Here is a 20,618-nt window from a genome sequence, read left to right on the forward strand (position 1 = left end):
GAAATATAGATGGATACATAATATAAACCACTCACTCTCGAATCTTCTTCTCGGTGCCGTCACTGCCTGGATCATAGACTCCTTTGGGCAGGTGTTGAATGAGGCCGATCCTCTGAGCAATACGCACCTGCTCCTCTTCAGTCAGTTGGGTCGCAAGCCGGGCTTGGCTGGGAGTCGGGTGGTACACCGGCACATGGATCTGCTCCTGATAAAGCACACAAAATAAGAATATATATGACCTTATTTGTATATAAGTACATTCTCAGAGAGGCTACAAAAGTGTGTCATTTCTGATACTAGAATTCACATTTTGTTGTAACTTACTGTACACATATTACAGAGACTTTCTTGCTCAAGGACCCAATGGGATAGATCATGGATCGCACCAGAACCTAAGACATTTCAGTTACCAGCCCAGATCTTTCTTTTTTTTTACACCACCTCTTAAAATTTAATATCACGCATAGATACTGGCAGTGTTACTAAAAATGTGTAATCACACTGAATGTTACCGGGCTATGCGAAGCCATATATGACTACACGAATCCAGAATTGACTACTCTGTTATTCAATGTCAAATACAGTTATGAGTAACCATCTTAATATTTGAGGCACAAGCAACCAAACCTCCACTAGGGGGCGTCATCTCCCTTTTTGCACTACTTTGACATAAAAGGCCCGAACGGGAGGTATGGAGTGCAAAGGGTACTTATAAAGAGAGGGAGGTGAACAATAGCTCCCATTGAGACAGGTGCTCAGCACTCACTGGCCAAAGCTGTTTGGGAGACTGTGTGTGTAGGCACTGTGTTCACTGATATACACTACTGAAAGTTATTACTTTCATTAGAACAAGTGGACATTATAAACATTGTCTATTGCAGATTATTCACTACAAAAATAAAAGCGTTTATTTGCCTTGTTAAAAAAAGCAAAAGGTCTATTTAAAAATATTGTTTTGCTGTACAAAATACAGTAAGGGCACTTTTTTTGCCACCCAGTATGAGAAAAATTCTGTTTTTATTTTTTTTTAAATGCTAAATGTATTGGTTGGGTTCTTAGAGACACAAATGCCCTTTTTACATCTCAAAAAACATATTTAACGTTGAATTATTGATGCTTTCTAATATCATGAGAACTGATTATAAACAAAAACATGATCAAATCAGTCACACTTACTCTTTGAAAAATGTTACACCTGTAAAATATTTTAGAGTCCTCAGAACTAAAGCATCTATTAGGATTTATTGTATTTTTCTACAAAGTGTTTTTGCTGGGATCAAATAGAATCAACCCTACTATTCTGGATAACGGTCACATTTCAGAAACGATCTACTTTGTGATGCAACAGGGGGTTAAAATTTCAATAATAGCCATCAAATGGGCTTTGATTAGGTCAAAGCATCATATGAAAATAATCTGAAGGGAAAAATAAAAGGTTAATTTTTAAATTACTATTATCAGAACATAACCAAAACTAATATGACATAACAGTCAGAACATGGATCTTAACCATCTGCTAAAATGTGATGATTGCTCTCTCCCTTTGGGACATCAGACCAGCTTTATCTATCAATCAGTGTTTTTGTGTGGTTGCTTTCAACACATTATAACTTAATGCACAAATTAAGTTCTGATGTGCATCCTCAGAAGTTCTCATTGGCTGCTGTGGTGTGCGAATCAGAGCACTGACAAACAGGGTCCTCCAGTAACTATAGGGTGAGGATATCCCGTAAATCAGACAGTGTAATGCTCATTTTAGTGCATTAGAGATACCAGACACATTGCATACAATTGTCTATTACCCTAACCACCATACTAACTCAAAATAAAATTACTCTAAACTCTAAGGAGGGCATTAATATCACATTTCAAGCATCAACAATTGTGCCCTGGAGTTCAGATCGCGTCTCCCTTTAAAACCTTAAACAGATTAGCCTTGTAAACGAGTGTTGATTTGTGAATGGTGGTGTTGATGGTTAAAGGACTGAAAGTTTTGAAGACTTTGCAAGTTAGCTGTCTTAAGAACAAAAATAATCAGGACACTTACACAAGGCCAATGTACAAATATTACCCCACTGATAATCAGACTTATCAGATATGTGTTACTTTGTTTTAGCCATGGGAATCATTAGGGACCTGGCCATATAATCTTATATCATTATCTTTAGTTTAGTTTATGGTTATTCAAAGGTGTCATATACTGTGATCTTTTACTCGTTTCATTTTCTTCTGCATTTCACACTTAGTGCTTTGTGCAATTATATTCTTAGCGTGTTCTTAGTTTGGGATTTTGTTAAATAGAAATAATCATGTGGCAAAGGCATTGCTCTAGCCTTTCAAAGGCACATGTGCATACACCTGCTGTCTCAGCGTACTTTGCTGATGGTGAAATCTGTGGCACGTGGTCAACCAAAGCATAATTTGGCCTAAATCTTCCAGTACTTTTAGTCATCTCACACTTACTCAGAATGGTGGGATCCATCTCTTTTCTCTCAAAATAGAAATATGAAAAATGCAAAGGAATAGCTCAACTAAACATTTTGTCATCATTTACTCATTCTCATGTCATTCCAATCTCGTATGACTTCCTTTCCTTTATTGATCACATAAGGAGATTAGGCAATATGTTGCAGTGCATTCAGAAAGTATTCAGACTCTTGACTCAGTACTTAGTTGAAGCACCTTTGGCAGTGATTACAGCCTCAAGTCTTTTTGGGTATGATGCAAAAAGCTTTGCACACCTGGATTTGGGGATTTTCTGCCATTCTTCTCTGGAGATTCTCTCAAGCTCTGTCAGGTTGGATGGGGACAGTCAGTGGACAGCCATTTTCACGTCTCTCCAAAGATGTTCAATTGGGTTCAAGTCCAGGCTCTGGCTGGACCACTCAAGGACATTCACAAAGTTGTCCCTAAGCCACTCTCGCATTGTCTTGGCTGTGTGCTTAGGGTCACTGTCCTGTTGGAAGTTGATAATTTCGGTCTGAGGTCCTGAGCTCTCTGGACCACGTTTTCATTAAGGATATCTCTGTATTTTGCTGTGTTCAGCTTTCCTTCAACCCTGACCAGTCCCCCAGTCCCTGCTGCTGAAAAACACCTCTACAGCATGATGCTACCACCACCATGCTTCACCATTGGGATGGTATTGCACATGTGATGAGCAGTGCCTGGTTTCCTCCAGACACGACACTTGGAATTGAGGCCAAACAGTTCAATCTTTATTTCATCAGACCAGAGAATCTTGTTTCTCACAGTCTGAAAGTCCTTTAGATGCTCTTTTATGTGTCTTGCACTGAGGAGAGGCTTCCGTTTGGCCACTCTGCCATAAAGTGTCATAGCAAAGGGTCTGAATACTTATATCAATGTGATATTTAAGCTTTTCCTTTTTAATAAATTTGCAAAGTTATCAAAAATCGAGTTTTTGTTTTGTCATTATGGGGTATGGTGTGTAGACTGATGTGAAAAATAATAATAATAAAGCATTTTAGCATAAGGCTGCAACATAACAAAATGTGAAAAAAAATGAAGGGGTCTGAATACTTTCTGAATGCACTGTAGTCTCGGGTCACCTTTCACTTTTATTGCATCTATTTGTTTTTAGCTACTCTGCCTAAATGATGACATCATTTTTTTAATTATTATTTCTGGGTGAACTATGCATTAAAAAAAAATGTATACAGTATCAGAAGGTATTTTAATATATTTCACAGTACCTTCAAATATAAATTTCTCCCCCACCCCTTCTTTGTTTGGCACCTGATAAACCTTTAACCCAAATCCAGATATATGCACGCACACGCACACTTTGATAGCGATTATTCAGATGTAGGTAATGTATCCACACAGGGGAGTATTGCCTATAGGCAGGAGGGAGATAGACAGTGGAAATGAGGCCTGATGTATGGGAGGAGCTCCAGGGAAAGGCAACAGTGGCGTGCGTGTCGCTAGTTCTGATTTCAGCTCAGATTAAAGGTAAGCTTTGAGATCAGCTTCAGTGATCACGTAAGAATTAGGTCACAGTGTGACGGCGATCTTGACTCCTTACAGAGTCACTTGATTACACCGAACCAGACAGGTTATACTGCCTGCTGAGATACACACACTTATTTGCACACCAGATTAACACACAACCAAATGGAAAGAAAAACATCTGACTGTGTGCGTGTTTGGCACGTAGATACTCACAATGTGGTGGTTAGGGGTTGCATAGACAAATGGACTATAACTAGCCCATTACTATTCCTAGACTAGGCCCCATGTGGAGGCCTGGGTAGCTCAGCAAGTATTGACGCTGACTACCACCACTGGAGTCACGAGTTCGAATCCAGGGGGTACTGAGTGACTCCAGCCAGGTCTCCTAAGCAACCAAATTGGCCCGGTTGCTAGGGAGGGTAGAGTCACATGGGGTAACCACCTCGTGGTCGCGATGAGTGGTTCTCTCTCTCAATGGGGTGCGTGGTAAGTTGTGCGTGGATTGCGGAGAATAGCATGAGCCTCCACATGCTGTGAGTCTACGCGGTGTCATGCACAGCGAGTCACGTGATAAGATGCGTGGATTGACTGTCTCAGGAGCGGAGGCAACTGAGACTTGGCCTCAGCCACCTGGATTGAGGTGAGTAACTGCACTACCACGAGGACCAAGTAAGTAGCGGAAATTGGGCATGCTAAATTGGGGAGAAAAGGGGAGAAAAAAAATAAAAGAAATATTCTACCATGTGTAGTAGTGGTGTAGCAGTTCTCGGTAAATAACCGAACTGTACGGTTCGCCACCCTCTGTTCGGTAAGCATTGGCACAGCGGTTCACCAAGTTTAATGATGCATCTGGAGCACAAGGTTTGGTGAAGAAAACAAAGCATCAAACAATCAGGCACAGTTACAACCTCCGCTAATACACCTGAATGGCTCTGTAGATGGACACGCTCCGCCTGTGTTTCACATGGGTCAACTTGATGACATCATTGTTCTGCTCACAGAGCCGCTGATACAGAAGCCCCCTGCATTTCTCCTTTTTGGGTACATTTTCTTTTTGTAGTCAATTACTACAGCGATGGTCAAAAACATTTACAAAACAGGCACTGTTTGCTGACATCGCTCGGCGCAAGTGCTGTATACTGGTAATAGGCCTTTATCACAGTCCACGTGTTGTCACATCCGGCTCCGAATAGTAGCCAAACATCCACCCATCGATCTGTCTATGGACGATTGCAGTTTTTCAAAATAAATTAAGCCAACTTGGATGCACTTGACAGTAAACATCAGCCATTTAATCATTTCCTTGGGAGTAACTCAGCACTTCACTATGTGTTACCTAGCACTTTAATGTGTAATAGTATCTGAGTGAGGCGATTATCAGCACAAAGTTTTCCCAGTTCACGAGGAGCTGCGTGAGCTGTTCAGGTCACTCCCAGAGGATAACTGTGCTCAACTCAAGTCTGAAGAGACAGCGTTTAAGTGTTTTAATGTCGTTTTTTTCACTTTTGCAGCATGAATATAATACAGTTGTAGACACTGGGCCAGTTTCATCTTTATGTTTTATTTACATTGCATTCGGTCGCAACTCGCGAGTGGACATTTCCCCAATCATCGTACTCAAACGACGAGGATATAACTCCACATTTACAATGATTTAACCAGTTAATTTCTGTAATCGGACTCTGAGATAGAAACGTTTCTTTATTTGAACATTTTTAGATTGACCTTATATCATACATGGAGATTATATAAAGTAAGTACATGAAAGCAATGTGATCATTATCATCGCAAATACTCTGTAGAATCTTTCCTCGGAATATATATATATATATATATATATATATATATATATATATATATATATATATATATATATTTTTTTTTTTTTTTTTTTTGGTGTGACTTTATACCCTTGTCTTGTTCTAATGCTCTGTAATGTGTAAATGTACTCTTGTTTGTATTGCATTCATGCATTCCTCTAATAAATACATACATCCTGTTTAAAATCATAAAACAACATGGCACCGTTTTTCTTTACATTATCATCCCTAAGTAATGATTGTAAGGTGAGGTAGGTCTGTTTAGATTAAGTATTTGAGATGAATTGTACATAAAATAGGCCATAATGTAGTCTTTCAGAAGACTACAAAAGGACAGTTTGGACTGCTGAGAGGATTTTTGGTTGCCCCCTGCCCTCCTTTCGAGAACTATATACTTCCAGAGTGAGGAAAAAGGCTGGAAAAATCACTCTGGACCCCACTCACCCTGCCCATTACCTTTTTGAACTGTTGCCTTCTGGCCAACGCTTCAGAGCTCTGAGCGCCAGAACCGTCAGGCACAGGAACAGTTTTTCCCCTCAGGCTATCCATCTCATGAACAGTTAAAACTGCCCCATTGAGCAATAATTAATGTGCAATACACAGCTTAGTCTTTTTATATTATCCAACACATCCAACCTCTTCTGCCATTACATTCCCTTGCACTGTATATAACCGATTTGTATAATAGATTTGCACTACGTATGTGTATGTATGTATATATGTGTATATATATATATATATATATATATATATATATATATATATATATATATATATATATATATATATATACATATACATATACACACACAGGTGCTGGTCATATAATTAGAATATCATCAAAAAGTTGATTTATTTCACTAATTCCATTCAAAAAGTGAAACTTGTATATTATATTCATTCATTACACACAGACTGATATATTTCAAATGTTTATTTCTTTTAATTTTGATGATTATAACTGACAACTAAGGAAAATCCCAAATTCAGTATCTCAGAAAATTAGAATATTGTGAAAAGGTTCAATATTGAAGACACCTGGTGCCACACTCTAATCAGCTAATTAACTCAAAACACCTGCAAAGGCCTTTAAATGGTCTCTCAGTCTAGTTCTGTACGCTACACAATCATGGGGAAGAATGCTGACTTGACAGTTGTCCAAAAGACGACCATTGACACGTTGCACAAGGAGGGCAAGACACAAAAGGTCATTGCAAAAGAGGCTGGCTGTTCACAGAGCTCTGTGTCCAAGCACATTAATAGAGAGGCGAAGGGAAGGAAAAGATGTGGTAGAAAAAAAGTGTACAAGCAATAGGGATAACCTCACCCTGGAGAGGATTGTGAAACAAAACCCTTTCAAAAATGTGGGGGAGATTCACAAAGAGTGGACTGCATCTGGAGTCAGTGCTTCAAGAACCACTACGCACAGACGTATGCAAGACATGGGTTTCAGCGTCTCGCCTGGGCTAAAGACAAAAAGGACTGGACTGCTGCTGAGTGGTCCAAAGTTATGTTCTCTGATGAAAGTAAATTTTGCATTTCCTTTGGAAATCAGGGTCCCAGAGTCTGGAGGAAGAGAGTAGAGGCACACAATCCACGTTGCTTGAGGTCCAGTGTAAAGTTTCCACAGTCAGTGATGGTTTGGGGTGCCATGTCATCTGCTGGTGTTGGTCCACTGTGTTTTCTGAGGTCCAAGCTCAACGCAGCCGTATACCAGGAAGTTTTAGAGCACTTCATGCTTCCTGCTGCTGACCAACTTTATGGAGATGCAGATTTCATTTTCCAACAGGACTTGGCACCTGCACACAGTGCCAAAGCAACCAGTATCTGGTTTAAGGACCATGGTATCCCTGTTCTTAATTGGCCAGCAAATTCGCCTGACCTTAACCCCATAGAAAATCTTTGGGGTATTGTGAAGAGGAAGATGCGATACGCCAGACCCAACAATGCAGAAGAGCTGAAGGCCACTATCAGAGCAACCTGGGCTCTCATAACACCTGAGCAGTGCCACAGACTGATCGACTCCATGCCACGCCGCATTGCTGCAGTAATTCAGGCAAAAGGAGCCCCAACTAAGTATTGAGTGCTGTACATGCTCATACTTTTCATGTTCATACTTTTCAGTTGGCCAAGATTTCTAAAAATCCTTTCTTTGTATTGGTCTTAAGTAATATTCTAATGTTCTGAGATACTGAATTTGGTATTTTCCTTAGTTGTCAGTTATAATCATCAAAATTAAAAGAAATAAACATTTGGAATATATCAGTCTGTGTGTAATGAATGAATATAATATACAAGTTTCACTTTTTGAATGGAATTAGTGAAATAAATCAACTTTTTGATGATATTCTAATTATATGACCAGCACCTGTATATATATATATATATATATATATATATATATGTATGTGTGTATATATGTCTATTGTGTATTCTATATATACTTCATTTTCTTTTCAATATTTGTATTTATTTTTTATTCAATTATTAATTATTTTTTAAAAGTCTTGTTGCTGTTTTTGTATTGTTGTGTACTGGAAGGTCCTGTCACCAAGACAAATTCCTTGTATGTTTAAGCATACTTGGCAATAAAACTCATTCTGATTATAATTCCATGCTGTGGGCACTGCCATTGAAACAGACTGCAGCGGAAGTTGTTTTATGCTACTAAGTTAAGCCTCCGCTCTTTGCGAACGTGAAAGTGTGATAAAGGCCTATATTTGTAAATAATGCGCGCAAGGGTTTAAAATGCTCTGTGATTAATACCATTACAGTAATACATTGATACATGATTAATCATTTACTCCGACATCACCCAGGGAAAGAGTCGTAGGTGAACCAAAACTGCACACACTCCCTTCTAATTTCTAAGCAGGCACTCAGTGTTAATTCAGACGGACGTGAAACAATAAGTAAAGCGCTTGGGCTGTTCATTGCCTTATGTGGGATTTCCACGTATGATTAAAATTATTGCCCGATCGATTTATATTAGCCTTTAACAGATATACTGGTATCGGCGTATATGTATTCCGATATGCGTAGATATTAAAACTTTTTTTTCAGAACATATAATGCAGAAAACAATGCTTTAGTATTGGTGTCATAATGTAGTTTGTCCAGCAGAGCGCACTCCGACTCCATTGTTTACAGAGCTGACTCTGAACTGACGGTGGCTCTGCAGACAGGGCAGAATTAAGCAGTGTGGAGTTAAGTGGTGTCTTCTCAGTAAGTTGCTAACTAGTTTGTGAAATACATACTGGAAAGTTAATAAACAATGACTCCATTTTCCCTTTTCAATATAACTAATATAACGTTAACCCTGTCCCTGACAACAATGTCACTCATGTCTGTTTGCTGTTAGCCAGCTATAGTTTGTCAGTGCAGTCAGTAATGTAGCAGATTGAAAGGTAAACATCAGAGCATCTTTTGCAGCTCAGCAGACAAAACTTCAAAATTGCATATAAATTACTTTAAATCACTGAGTGGATAAACAATGTCCATCTTTTACTCTCTGTGACAACGAGCTAACAGCTAACTAGCTAACCACGTAGCTACTTTCATACCTTGTCAGCTGAGTGGAAGCTAATGTGTAAACATGCATTCACCAAACTGTTTTGTTCAGGATTCGCAGTTTGGTACCCCCTTCAACCAAACAATTCCAGCCGTTGCATTTACAAAATGTAATATTTATAAGTCTGGTTTTCAACCAGAATACTGCTGCCGCTGTTCATCTCTTGACTCGGCAGCAGCGAACCATGAGTTATTGTTTGTGACTGTTTTGTTATACATTAACAGCGAAATATTGCTAATGATGTTTTGATAAGCAAGAAAACTGTACTTTAATACAATTTAGAGGTACTTGTACTTTACTTGAGTATTACCCTGGCATTTTCTATTACTTTATGCTTCCACTCCACTACATTTCAGAGGGAAATATTGTACTTTTTTCCAATGCTGACAACGTATAATAATAATGTCAATTATTCTTTGATAAAAATATTTAAGAAAACACTACTAAAGTGTTAAGGTACTACTTCCGAGTACCTTTTTATAGTCATATTGGTGCAAAATCAGTGCACAATCCACATAGAAAAGGTCTGTTTTCATTCCAGCTTAAAAATGAACTATATCGGACACCATATCAGTAATCTGTGAATTTCCCCCCTCTAAAATTGGTATCAGTCTCAAAAATCCCATATTGGTCGGGCTCTAATTAAAATACTCAATCAGCATTATCATAATATCCCTTCTCGTATGTATTTTAATAGCAAGGTTATTCCTTTTATAGTGATGTACAGCATGTTGAGATGAGTTTGAAATGCACTTTATGTTGATGGATGTAGCGTTATAGTGCAGGTATTAAGTTCAAATGTTGATAGTAATTAATATTTATAGAAAATGTTTTTTCTTAGTTAAGGACCCTGAAGAAAATTAACCATGGCTTTAGAATAATATTGTAGTAACCATGACTGCTGTCACCATGGTTTTCTGAGCAGAAATCATGGTTTTGATACAATTAAGTTTGGTTTATAAAAGTAATACTGCAGTTTCCATATAGTAACCATGATTTTTCTATACTGTATATTGTAACCATGACAGTAACCATGTTGATTTTGTGGTTACTATTAGTATGGTTGTTATTATTATGGTTACTGTTGTGAAACCATGATTGTTATTTAAGGGGAAACCTGTTAAAGTGTTTACCAAATTGAGTATTCTTTGGATTTGGCAGAAAGTTTTTACCTGAACAAAGAAAATACCGAACCGTACCAAAACCGTGACCCTAAAACCATGACACAAACCGAACGGGGAGAAATTCAAACCATTACACACCTAATGTGTAGGAATCTTGGTAGACAGAATGTTACATGAACCTTAACTTCGGATGTGCCTTGATGCACTCCTACCTCCAAATACTGTCTGAGAAGGCAAAATTCAGATGTCTCAGACAGCCAAGCCATCAAGAACACTGACATCGCTGTTAAATTGCTCATTTGTGAGCAACACTGACACCATCAGGCACTCAATCAACACTGTGGGTGCTACATAGAAGGATTTTTAATTGGTTGACAGAAACAGACAGACCGAGACAAAGAGATGAAGGGAAAGAGGAAAAAATTGGAGCTGGTGAGAGGGGAATTCTGTTTTGTCTTATAGGCTTTGGGTGCTAAACAAAGCATGCTGTCCAGTTTCCGGCCCTCCCTCATTACTGGAACAGACAAACCATACTGCGGTCCATTTTCTGCACTCTTTCTCAGAGTCTGTTCCAGTAAAAGACTGAAAGCACCACTCCCTCCCTGGACTCCAGACAAAACATTCCAAAACTTCACTGTATTGTCTGATTTTATGGCCTCTACCATTTAAGCATCAACACACACACTGCCGTAAATCCCAAAGATAACAAGACATAACCATAAACAAGTAAAACAACTGTTATTCCTGATAACAATGTCATCCACTGACCTCATCTTCATCAGAAATCAATGCAGTACCATGGGTGACTCAGAATGCTTTTACAACCAACGCTAAAGTGAGGACATCTATGTGTGCCACATTCCTGTGTGGGAATATCACTTGATTAGACCAAACAAGGCTATAGGCTAGCATGACTCAGCCAGAAGCACAACCACTGTGGACAGAGACTGAAGTAAAATATGCTAGCCGAGAGAAACAGATTTAGACTTAGTCTTTACAAAGCATTAGACGAAATTTAAAGAAAACATATCATAGAATTGACCTTGCTCTTTGGAAATAGCATCTTTGAAATGGCACAAAAACAATGCTGATCTCAATTAAGGTGATAGCATCAGACTTTAACATAAATTTACACTAAATACAACTAGAAAAATATAACATAATAAAATAACAATTGAAACATTGCATTTAATTAAATATCACTATAATAATGATGTACAATACTGTCAATGAATCAGTGAATACAGTTTTAATAACAGATTCATTGAAAAGAACTGATTTATGTAACAATGTAATATAAAACAACCAGCAAAGAATTACTACTACTGGATGGAAAAAATTGCTTGTTATCGGAAAATGTAACCTCCTCGTGGTCGCTATAATGTGGTTCGTTCTCAGTGGGGCGCGTGGTGAGTTGAGCGCGGATGCCGCGGTGGATGCCGTGAAGACTCCACACGCGCTATGTCTCCGTGGCAACGCACTCATCAAGCCATGTGATGGCCTCAGATACGGAGGCAACTGGGATTCATCCTCCACCACCCGGATTGAGGCGAAACACTACACGACCACGAGGACTTAAAAGCGCACTGGGCATTCCAAATTGGGTGAAAAAAAAAAAAAAGCCTGAGATATTGTCACACTATTGGAAAATAGTGTCACTACTTTGAGTTAGTTAATCCTCAACACTGATCCCTTCTATCTCCACCCAGACCATTATGGAAACTAAACTTCAAAATTGCATATAATTTACTTTAAATCATTGAGTGGATAAAACAGCTTATTTTACTGATCTCATGTGAATTCTACTAATAGAATGAGGCATGAAGTCATTGATAACACGGCTCTCTGGAATAACTGATTCTGATTGGTCAATTGCGCCATCTAGCGGTCTGTTATTGCTCTGTAATAACCGCACATCCACGTAACAGATGGCTCATCCGGGTACTGCAAGTGCGAGCCGTCTCTCTGCTTCTCGAATCACTGTGTAATCTCTACAAGTAAGCTAATAAAATAATTTGAACTTAAATCATGTCCACTTATTTATTTATTTGGCAAGTAGTCTTGTAATAGGCTGAATAATTGTGCGATTACAACCGGCTGACTGTAGACTATCCCTTACATAACGCATGATAGAGGTGGGCGATATGACCAAAATCTTATATCATGATATGAGTCATTTTATATCACGATAATGATATACAGTTGAAGTCAGAAGTTTACACACACTTAGGTTGAAGTTTTTAACCTAAGTCAACAGATTTAATATTAGCAAACTATAGTTTTGGCAAGTCATTTAGGACATTTACTTTGTGCATGACACAAGTAATTTTTCCAACAATTGTTTACAGACAGATTTTTTTCACTTTTAATTGACTATATCACAATTCCAGTGGGTCAGAAGTTTACATACACTAAGTTAACTGTGCCTTTAAGCAGCTTGGAAAATTCCAGAAAATGATGTCAAGCCTTTAGACAATTAGCTTCTGATAGGAGGCGTACTGAATTAGAGGTGTACCTGTCGATGTATTTTAAGGCCTACCTTCAAAGCCTCTTTGCTTGACATCATGGGAAAATCAAAAGAAATCAGCCAAGACCTCAGAAAAAAAATTGTGGATCTCAACAAGTCTGGCTGATCCTTGGGAGCAATTTCCAAATGCCTGAAGGTACCACGTTCATTCTGTACAAACAATAGTATGCAAGTATAAACACCATGGGACCACGCAGCCTTCATACAATGAATGTAGTTTGGTGCGAAAAGTGCAAATCAATCCCAGAACAACAGCAAAGACCTTGTGAAGATGCTGGAGGAAACAGGTAGTCAAATATCTATATCCACAGTAAAACGAGTCCTATATCGACATAACCTGAAAGGCTGCTCAGCAAGGAAGAAGCCACTGCTCCAAAACCACAATAAAAAAAGCTAGACTACAGTTTGCAAGTGCACATAGGGACAAAGATCTTACTTTTTGGAGAAATGTCCTCTGGTCTAATGAAACAAAAATGTTACTGTTTGGCCATAATGACCATCGTTATGTTTGGAAGAAAAAGGGTGAGGCTTGCAAGCCGAAGAACACCATCCCAACTGTGAAGCAAGGGGGTGGCAGCATCATGCTGTGGGGGGCTTTGCTGCAGGAGGGACTGGTGCACTTCACAAAATAGATGGCATCGTGAGGAAAGAAAATTATGTGGATATATTGAAGCAACATCTCAAAACATCAGCCAGGAAGTTAAAGCTCGGTCGCAAATGGGTCTTCCAAATGGACAATGACCCCAAGCATACCTCCAAAGTTGATGCAAAATGGCTTAAGGACAACAAAGTCAAGGTATTGGAGAGGCCATCACAAAACACTGATCTCAATCCAATAGAAAATTTGTGGGCAGAACTGAAAAAGCATGTGCGAGAAAGGAGGCCTACAAATCTGACTCGGTTACACCAGTTCTGTCTGGAGTATTGGGCCAAAATTCCAGCAGCTTATTGTGAGAAGGTTGTGGAAGGCTACCCAAAATGTTTGATCCAAGTTTAACAATTTAAAGGCGATGCTACCAAATACTAACAAAGTGTATGTAAACTTCTGACCCACTGGGAATGTGATGACAGAAATAAAAGCTGTCAGAAATCATTCTCTCTACTATTATTCTGACATTTCACATTCTTAAAATAAAGCAGTGATCCTAACAGACCTAAGACAGGGAATGTTTGCTACGATTAAATATCAGGAATTGTGAAAAACTGAGTTTAAATGTATTCGGCTAAGGTGTATTTAAACTTCTGGCTTCAACTGTATATATCACGATATACTACGTTTTCTGGAAAATCAATAAAAATGGGTTTACGTATGAAATAACCATACTGTAATGCCTATTTTTGGAACCTCCAGTCAGTGGATTACAATAAATAGGCCACTTTATAAATGAAAACTACTTTTACTATACTACTTATATAATTTTATCTATTTGGAACTGGACAAACAAACAAAATAAATAAATAAATCAATTTGTTTAAAAAAATAAATAAAAATCAGCCTTACCAAAATGCTAAATGACAAATTTCAGTCTGATTTGTTTTTAGTTAATCAATACTATTATTATTAGCCTATTATAAACTTTTCTCAAGAAACTCAAGATCTTCTTTGAGCAATGCAACAAAGAAAATAATTTATACAGTAAGTAAAAAATATCAAACAAAAATGAACACAAAATCAATAAAAGAAAATTATCAACACAAAATCAAAAAATATAATTTCTTGACAGATTTGCGAAGTGCATCTTTTGGTTTTCATAATATTCTTTTGCGTGCTTCATTTTGAGGTGGTAAAAAAGATTGCTTGCATTACAAGTGATTATTGTCGTGCGACACAGTTTTCTGGTCTGTGTTGGCTTTTGTGAAGCCACACCACAGATGTCGCACCCGTTTTAATAACGAGCTCCTCTCCATTTTCACGATACTCCCGATATGGCAAAATCTTTATCGATTGACACTTCGTTGCTAGGGGTGGGTAAAAATATTGTTTTTCCGATTAATCACAATCTTCATTTGAACGATCTCGATATCAATTCTTAAATCCCAAGATCGATCTTTCACTCAATGCACAACCCTCTACAACAATGAGGGGAAATCACTCGCATTTGCAACCAAATTTCACACTATGTGACTAAAGTGGATATATTTGGCAACTGGCTGGTAAATGTTTACATTTCACTACCCATTAATCGTGTGTGAAGTGTTCAGCAGTAAGATCCTTTCACAGTGTGTTGAGAGTAAAAGTTGTTCCGTGTAATGTATGTCCAAGATGAGATCCACTCGACCCATTTGTCATTGAATACTGTCTTTTTTTAGTACCCTTTCTGTTCTATACAGTCATTTGTTGATCAAAAACAACTACAAAAAAACATTTAAATCTAATCATGCATCGCACACATGAGGTAAATCCATTCCAGTCCTCTCTAGTTAACATGCGCTCATTTAAAGGTGCTGTTTAGAGAAATGTTGTTTTTTGTTAGAGACAGAACCGGTTTTAGCAAATGTTCAACAAATCAATGTAAATACATGTAAATAGTACAAATTATGAAATTTAACAATAAATATGTAACAAAAATAATATATGAAATATGATATCTTACTTATTGATTGAATACATTGATTTGTTCATTTTTAAAAAGACAAAATGTGACCAAAATGATGAAAAATAAAATATAATTAGTAAAATTAATATTTTCCTAAAGTACCTAGTTAAAAGGTCCCCTTTATAATTAACAGCATTAGCTGGAAGATAATTTATTTTATATATAAGCAAAAGCGACATTATAACTGAAATAAACCCATATGAATCGAATCGGAATCGAAAGCTTGTGAATTGGAATCAAATTAAATTAAATTGGGAAATCTGTATCAATACCCAGTCCTAATCGTTGCCAGGATATATATCGTCATATCGCCCAGCCCTAATGCATGATAATTAATGTCAAATTAGTTAAGGTTATATGTTGTCTTATGTGTCCTTATATTTAAATGCTCCTCTAAACGGGTCCCCCAGCAGCGTGACTGAATGTTCATAAACAGAAGACTATACCATTGCTCAGCCATTTCGAGCTTCATTTTGGCTTTAAGTAGGGATGCTAAGATCAGGATTTTTTACAGCCGATCCTAATCATTTCACCTTTTATCAGGATCTCTGTCATAACTGGCTATATGTAAGCTTTCTGCTCACTGTCACTATTAATTTAATTTTCCTCTTCCTAGTAATATCACTTTGCCTAGTTTGTGTTGACAAAAAAAAGTTTAAAAGGCTTATAATTTTTTTTCAATAAGACTTTAAAACAAATATAGGCTAACCATATATTCTATATATAGATAGCCCTATAAAAAAATTAAGCTTAGTGTCAAACTGAAGACAAACTGATAAACTTGTGACATTTTTTGTTATTGAGTCATTGTCATTATTTCATATAATTATTATTATTCCTTATTGTATGTCTTTTTTTAATATTTGCATTCTATTTAATACATTATATGATGGTATCTTAATATTGTATGAAGAATTATCAAATTTATGAATTCTTTCCCTGCCTTTTCATTTATTTGGATGATTGTAGGGCCTATTAATAGTTTATTTTTCACTTGTTGCTGCTTGAACTTTAATGAGGGGAATGCGCTCTCTCATGAGGGCAAGAGATGAAAGGAAAGCAGAGAGAGAGCGCATGTTTCTGTACTCTTCGTGTGCTACTATTGTTAATGCCGTTTAATTGGGAGATATTTAATAAAGATGTTTGAACTACACCACATCTTGTAACTCGCGTTATTACTGAATGTCTATGTCCAGAGGAGACTATGAAGGTGCCGCCATGAACGATAATAAGAACCGTTTCACAGCTCGTGCTGTTTTCCCTTTGTTTTTCACATGTGAAATATCACATTAACAGTACAGTACACAAACTTTACATTTTCACCATACCTCTCTTACTGCATCATGCTCTCAACTGCTGAATCAAGTTTGTTGTCTTACAACACTATGTCAGTATTCCCCACACTCAACTCACCCACACCGCCTTAATAGGTGTGGGTGAGAAACAGATCAATTGTTATTTTATAGTCTTTTTTTTTTTACTATAAATTCTCCTCCCTGCCCAGTAGGTGGCGATATGCACGAAGAATGTAAATCGCCAAAAACAAAAGATGTGAAAGTGGAGATTGATAGTAAAAAAGGACTTAAACATTATCTGTTCCTCATCCTCTTAATATCATATCGCTTCTGAAGATATCGATTTAGCCACTGGAGTTTTATGGATTACTTTTATGCAGCCTTTATGTGCTTCAAAGTTTTGTTAAATCATGCATGCATTGTATGGACTAACAGAGCTGAGATATTCTTTTAATAACCTTTGTGTTCAGCAGAAGAAAGTCATACACATCTGGGATAGCATGAGGGTGAGTAAATGATGAGAGAAATGTCATTTTTGGGTGAACCATCTCTTTAAGTAGTCTCCTGCACTTTAAGTGTTCTGAACTCAAATTCGTTATCCAATGAAAATCTAGACTTTTTTGCCTTTGCGTCCTTTTCATTTCTGGTTGAACTATTCCTTTCAGAAACAAACCAATGCATGAATGAATGACATCTGATATTAATGCCATCTGGCACCTGTGCTGCACTCCAAGGCAATCAAATCTCCCTTTCTTTTTGTCACACACACAGTTTGTCCTCCTTTTCTTAGCAGTGAAATGGCTGAAAAGGTGGACTCTTATCTGAGCACAGAAAGGTTAAACAAACAGCTGTGTCTGAGTGTTACTCACCCAGTGGTGCAGAAACAGTCTGTACCAGCTCAGCACAAAATCAACTCTCCATTACCACACAGGAACAAACTCTCATCACGCTAAAACACATATGGTTGCATGTAAACAGATAGTGGCTGTAAGGCTGGTGAAACAAAAATTAAACATTCACACACTGCTCATATCAGACACATTTTTAGCCGTGCCAGACTGAGGGGAATTTAAGCTGTTTGCTAATAGGGATGGGCACGAGTACTCGAGTACTCGGACGTGGCAGCAATGATCGATCATGAAAACGATGATCGATGGTGATCATGCATTATGTGACTTTTCACTTAATTCGAAGTTCAGTGACAATTACCTGACAGCTAAACACAAATGTGTCAAAGAGGGAGCTTATTTTAAATTTTGAGATTGATTACGCTGTGATTTTGAGGATTACATTGATTGTCAGAGTCGTCTCATAGCAACCAAACTGATATACGACGCTGCAATGCTATCGTTACGATAATCAAAAGAGAGTGTAATTAACCGTATTTTTTTAATAGAAGCCTTTATTTTGGATATATACAGTGAAATTTATTTGTTTTCACATATCCCAGCTAAGCTGGGGTCAGAGTGCAGGGTCAGCCATGATACGGCGCCCCTGGAGCAGATAGGGTCAAGGGCCTTGCTCAAGGGCCCAACAGTGGCATTTTGGCGGTGCTAGGGCTTGAACCCCCAACCTTCTGGTCAGTAACCCAGAGCCTTTAACCACTGAGCCACCACTGCCCAAAAGAGAACACCTGTCTCTGCACAACGTTTGCTAAACACATTTTATTATCATTTAATGTAAGAACTTTGACTCGTTAATGGATATTATTTAATAAAAGGGAATGTTTGTCACTGACTGTAAACCTCCCTGCCCTGGGTGCTGACATGTTTACGTGATGTAACACACCTGCATCTTGACAAAGATTTCCGCACGAGTTTCCAAGTTAGAAGTCCGACATAAAGGGTCATTCCGTTGCACTTTGCCCAGTTGAAAGGTGGAACGCTTCATAAATCACAGCAACAGCAATACAGAGCATCGTGGCTTTCACCACAGGAGAGAACACTTTGACACACACGCACACACACCAGGCATGTTGCAGTGGACTCAACGTGCTGAATCAGCGCATATACAGCAGGCGAGTGTTTCAAACAGCTAGATAGAGTGCAGCTAAATGGAACAGAATGCAGCGTCTTCAAAACTGAACTTCAAATTAACACACATATATTAAAAAAAGTGACGGTTATGGCATCTCTTCTTAAGCCAACTATGATTTGAAAATAGACGGTTCAGACAGTCACTAAAAAAAACTGGTGCGCTTACTAAGATAACCTGAAGGAAGAACAGACAGACGCGCGTTGTGCACATTCTTTCATTGAGTTGGGCAGCGAATCTTCACATAATGACAAAATATGATCAATATTTTGATTATGCAATCTTTTGTACATTTTGTAACAGCCTAGGGGTGTAAATCGGACATTTCATCACGATACGATCTTATATCGTTTCTCTTGGCCTGCGATACGATATTTGCCGATACTTCAAAGTCAACCGTGATACGATTTCGATTTGATTCGATTCAGGGCCCTGCGATAGATATTTCGATATTATGTGCCTATTTTACACAATCAATAAAAAAAAATTTGGGGGACATCCACAGCAAAATAAGGTACTTCAGATACTTCAGATGTTGAAAAAGATTATACAGATAAAATATTATAAAAAATACAAAGTCACACAAGTGATCAATCGTTTGATTACAGCTTATTTTTCAGTTTAATCTAATTCAAAATACTTACATACCCATGACTTGTTTCCAACTACCCGTGCTATCTGTGGTTTTCTTGGCTACAACTTCCACAGTTGTAATGAAAAATCCTGTTACAGTTAACAGGGATAAATGTTAGTGATGTGTAGATGTGTAAAGTCTTATAAATGATGCTGGAGCAGAGCAGGTGATTTCTCTTTCCCTCATTAGTACTGTTCAGCATGTCGGCGTTGTCAAGACGTTTCACATGATGGTTGAACTGCTACATGGTACTTTAAATAGCAAATTCTCATGTAAAATTCAAATGGGTCTGTAACAGTTAAAAGGTCGGGCAAGGAGCAGGTGGGAACCGGCTGAACAGTCAACATAAAGGTTTAATGATATAAATGAACTTAAAACAACATAAACGAACAGACACACATGCAGCGCAGCCGCGTGCGTCTCTCTCTATCGAACTGGCATCTCCGGCTGCCCCTTATCTTGCTCTCTCGCTGATCAGCGCCGGCCAGTCGCATGCGCAACGATATCCATGGAAGCCCAAATGAATCACGCATGTGAGCTGCTATGCGTCTGTCACGAGAGTTCACATTTTAAGGAGGGCCCTGTTGATGCGCTTGCATCGGATCCTGTCAATGGAGCTCACGTTTCGCAGGAAGCCCGGTTGACGTGTGCACACGCTGCACGGACAGCAGAGCACAATTTGGCTTCAAAGACCCCATGCACATCCGTGTCCCACATGAAAAGCATATTTAGCGCTCAAAGTCAAATGAATGTAATAAGGTTGCTTCATCGCCTGACGGAAATGCGTACGGACGTGGCTGACATGGAGTATTAAAATAAAGGTACATCTTAAAAAAAATTCTATATCGATATTTACGCATTATCGATAACATTGGATCGTTGGTTGTTGGATCGATGAATCGTTACACCCCTATAACAGCCTATAATAATGAATAGACGATAGACTGGAACAACAAGATGCAATGCAGCAGCCAAAGCCTTATCAGACATGTCATTGCCCCTCGAGTACTCGAATTAGTCTGAGTACTCGAGTAGACAAAATGACCA

At 38.2% G+C, this 20,618-nt stretch overlaps 1 protein-coding gene across 2 annotated transcripts in view; it reads right to left on the reverse strand.

The window, feature by feature from the left end:
* The window catches only part of LOC127415263 (RING finger protein 11-like), a 40,295-nt gene that overhangs the window by 2,788 nt on the left and 16,889 nt on the right, over positions 1 to 20,618 (reverse strand). For both annotated transcript variants that reach the window (XR_007892919.1, XM_051653948.1), the window contains exon 2: positions 36 to 205. Coding sequence is in view for 1 of the 2 variants with exons in the window: in XM_051653948.1 (XP_051509908.1) it covers positions 36 to 205 (170 nt within the window). In the remaining variant the exon portion in view is untranslated. The remainder of the gene's footprint in view (positions 1 to 35; positions 206 to 20,618) is intronic.

Source organism: Myxocyprinus asiaticus, chromosome 24, assembly GCF_019703515.2.
Source record: "Myxocyprinus asiaticus isolate MX2 ecotype Aquarium Trade chromosome 24, UBuf_Myxa_2, whole genome shotgun sequence".
In the NCBI taxonomy this organism is placed as follows: Eukaryota; Metazoa; Chordata; class Actinopteri; order Cypriniformes; family Catostomidae; genus Myxocyprinus; species Myxocyprinus asiaticus.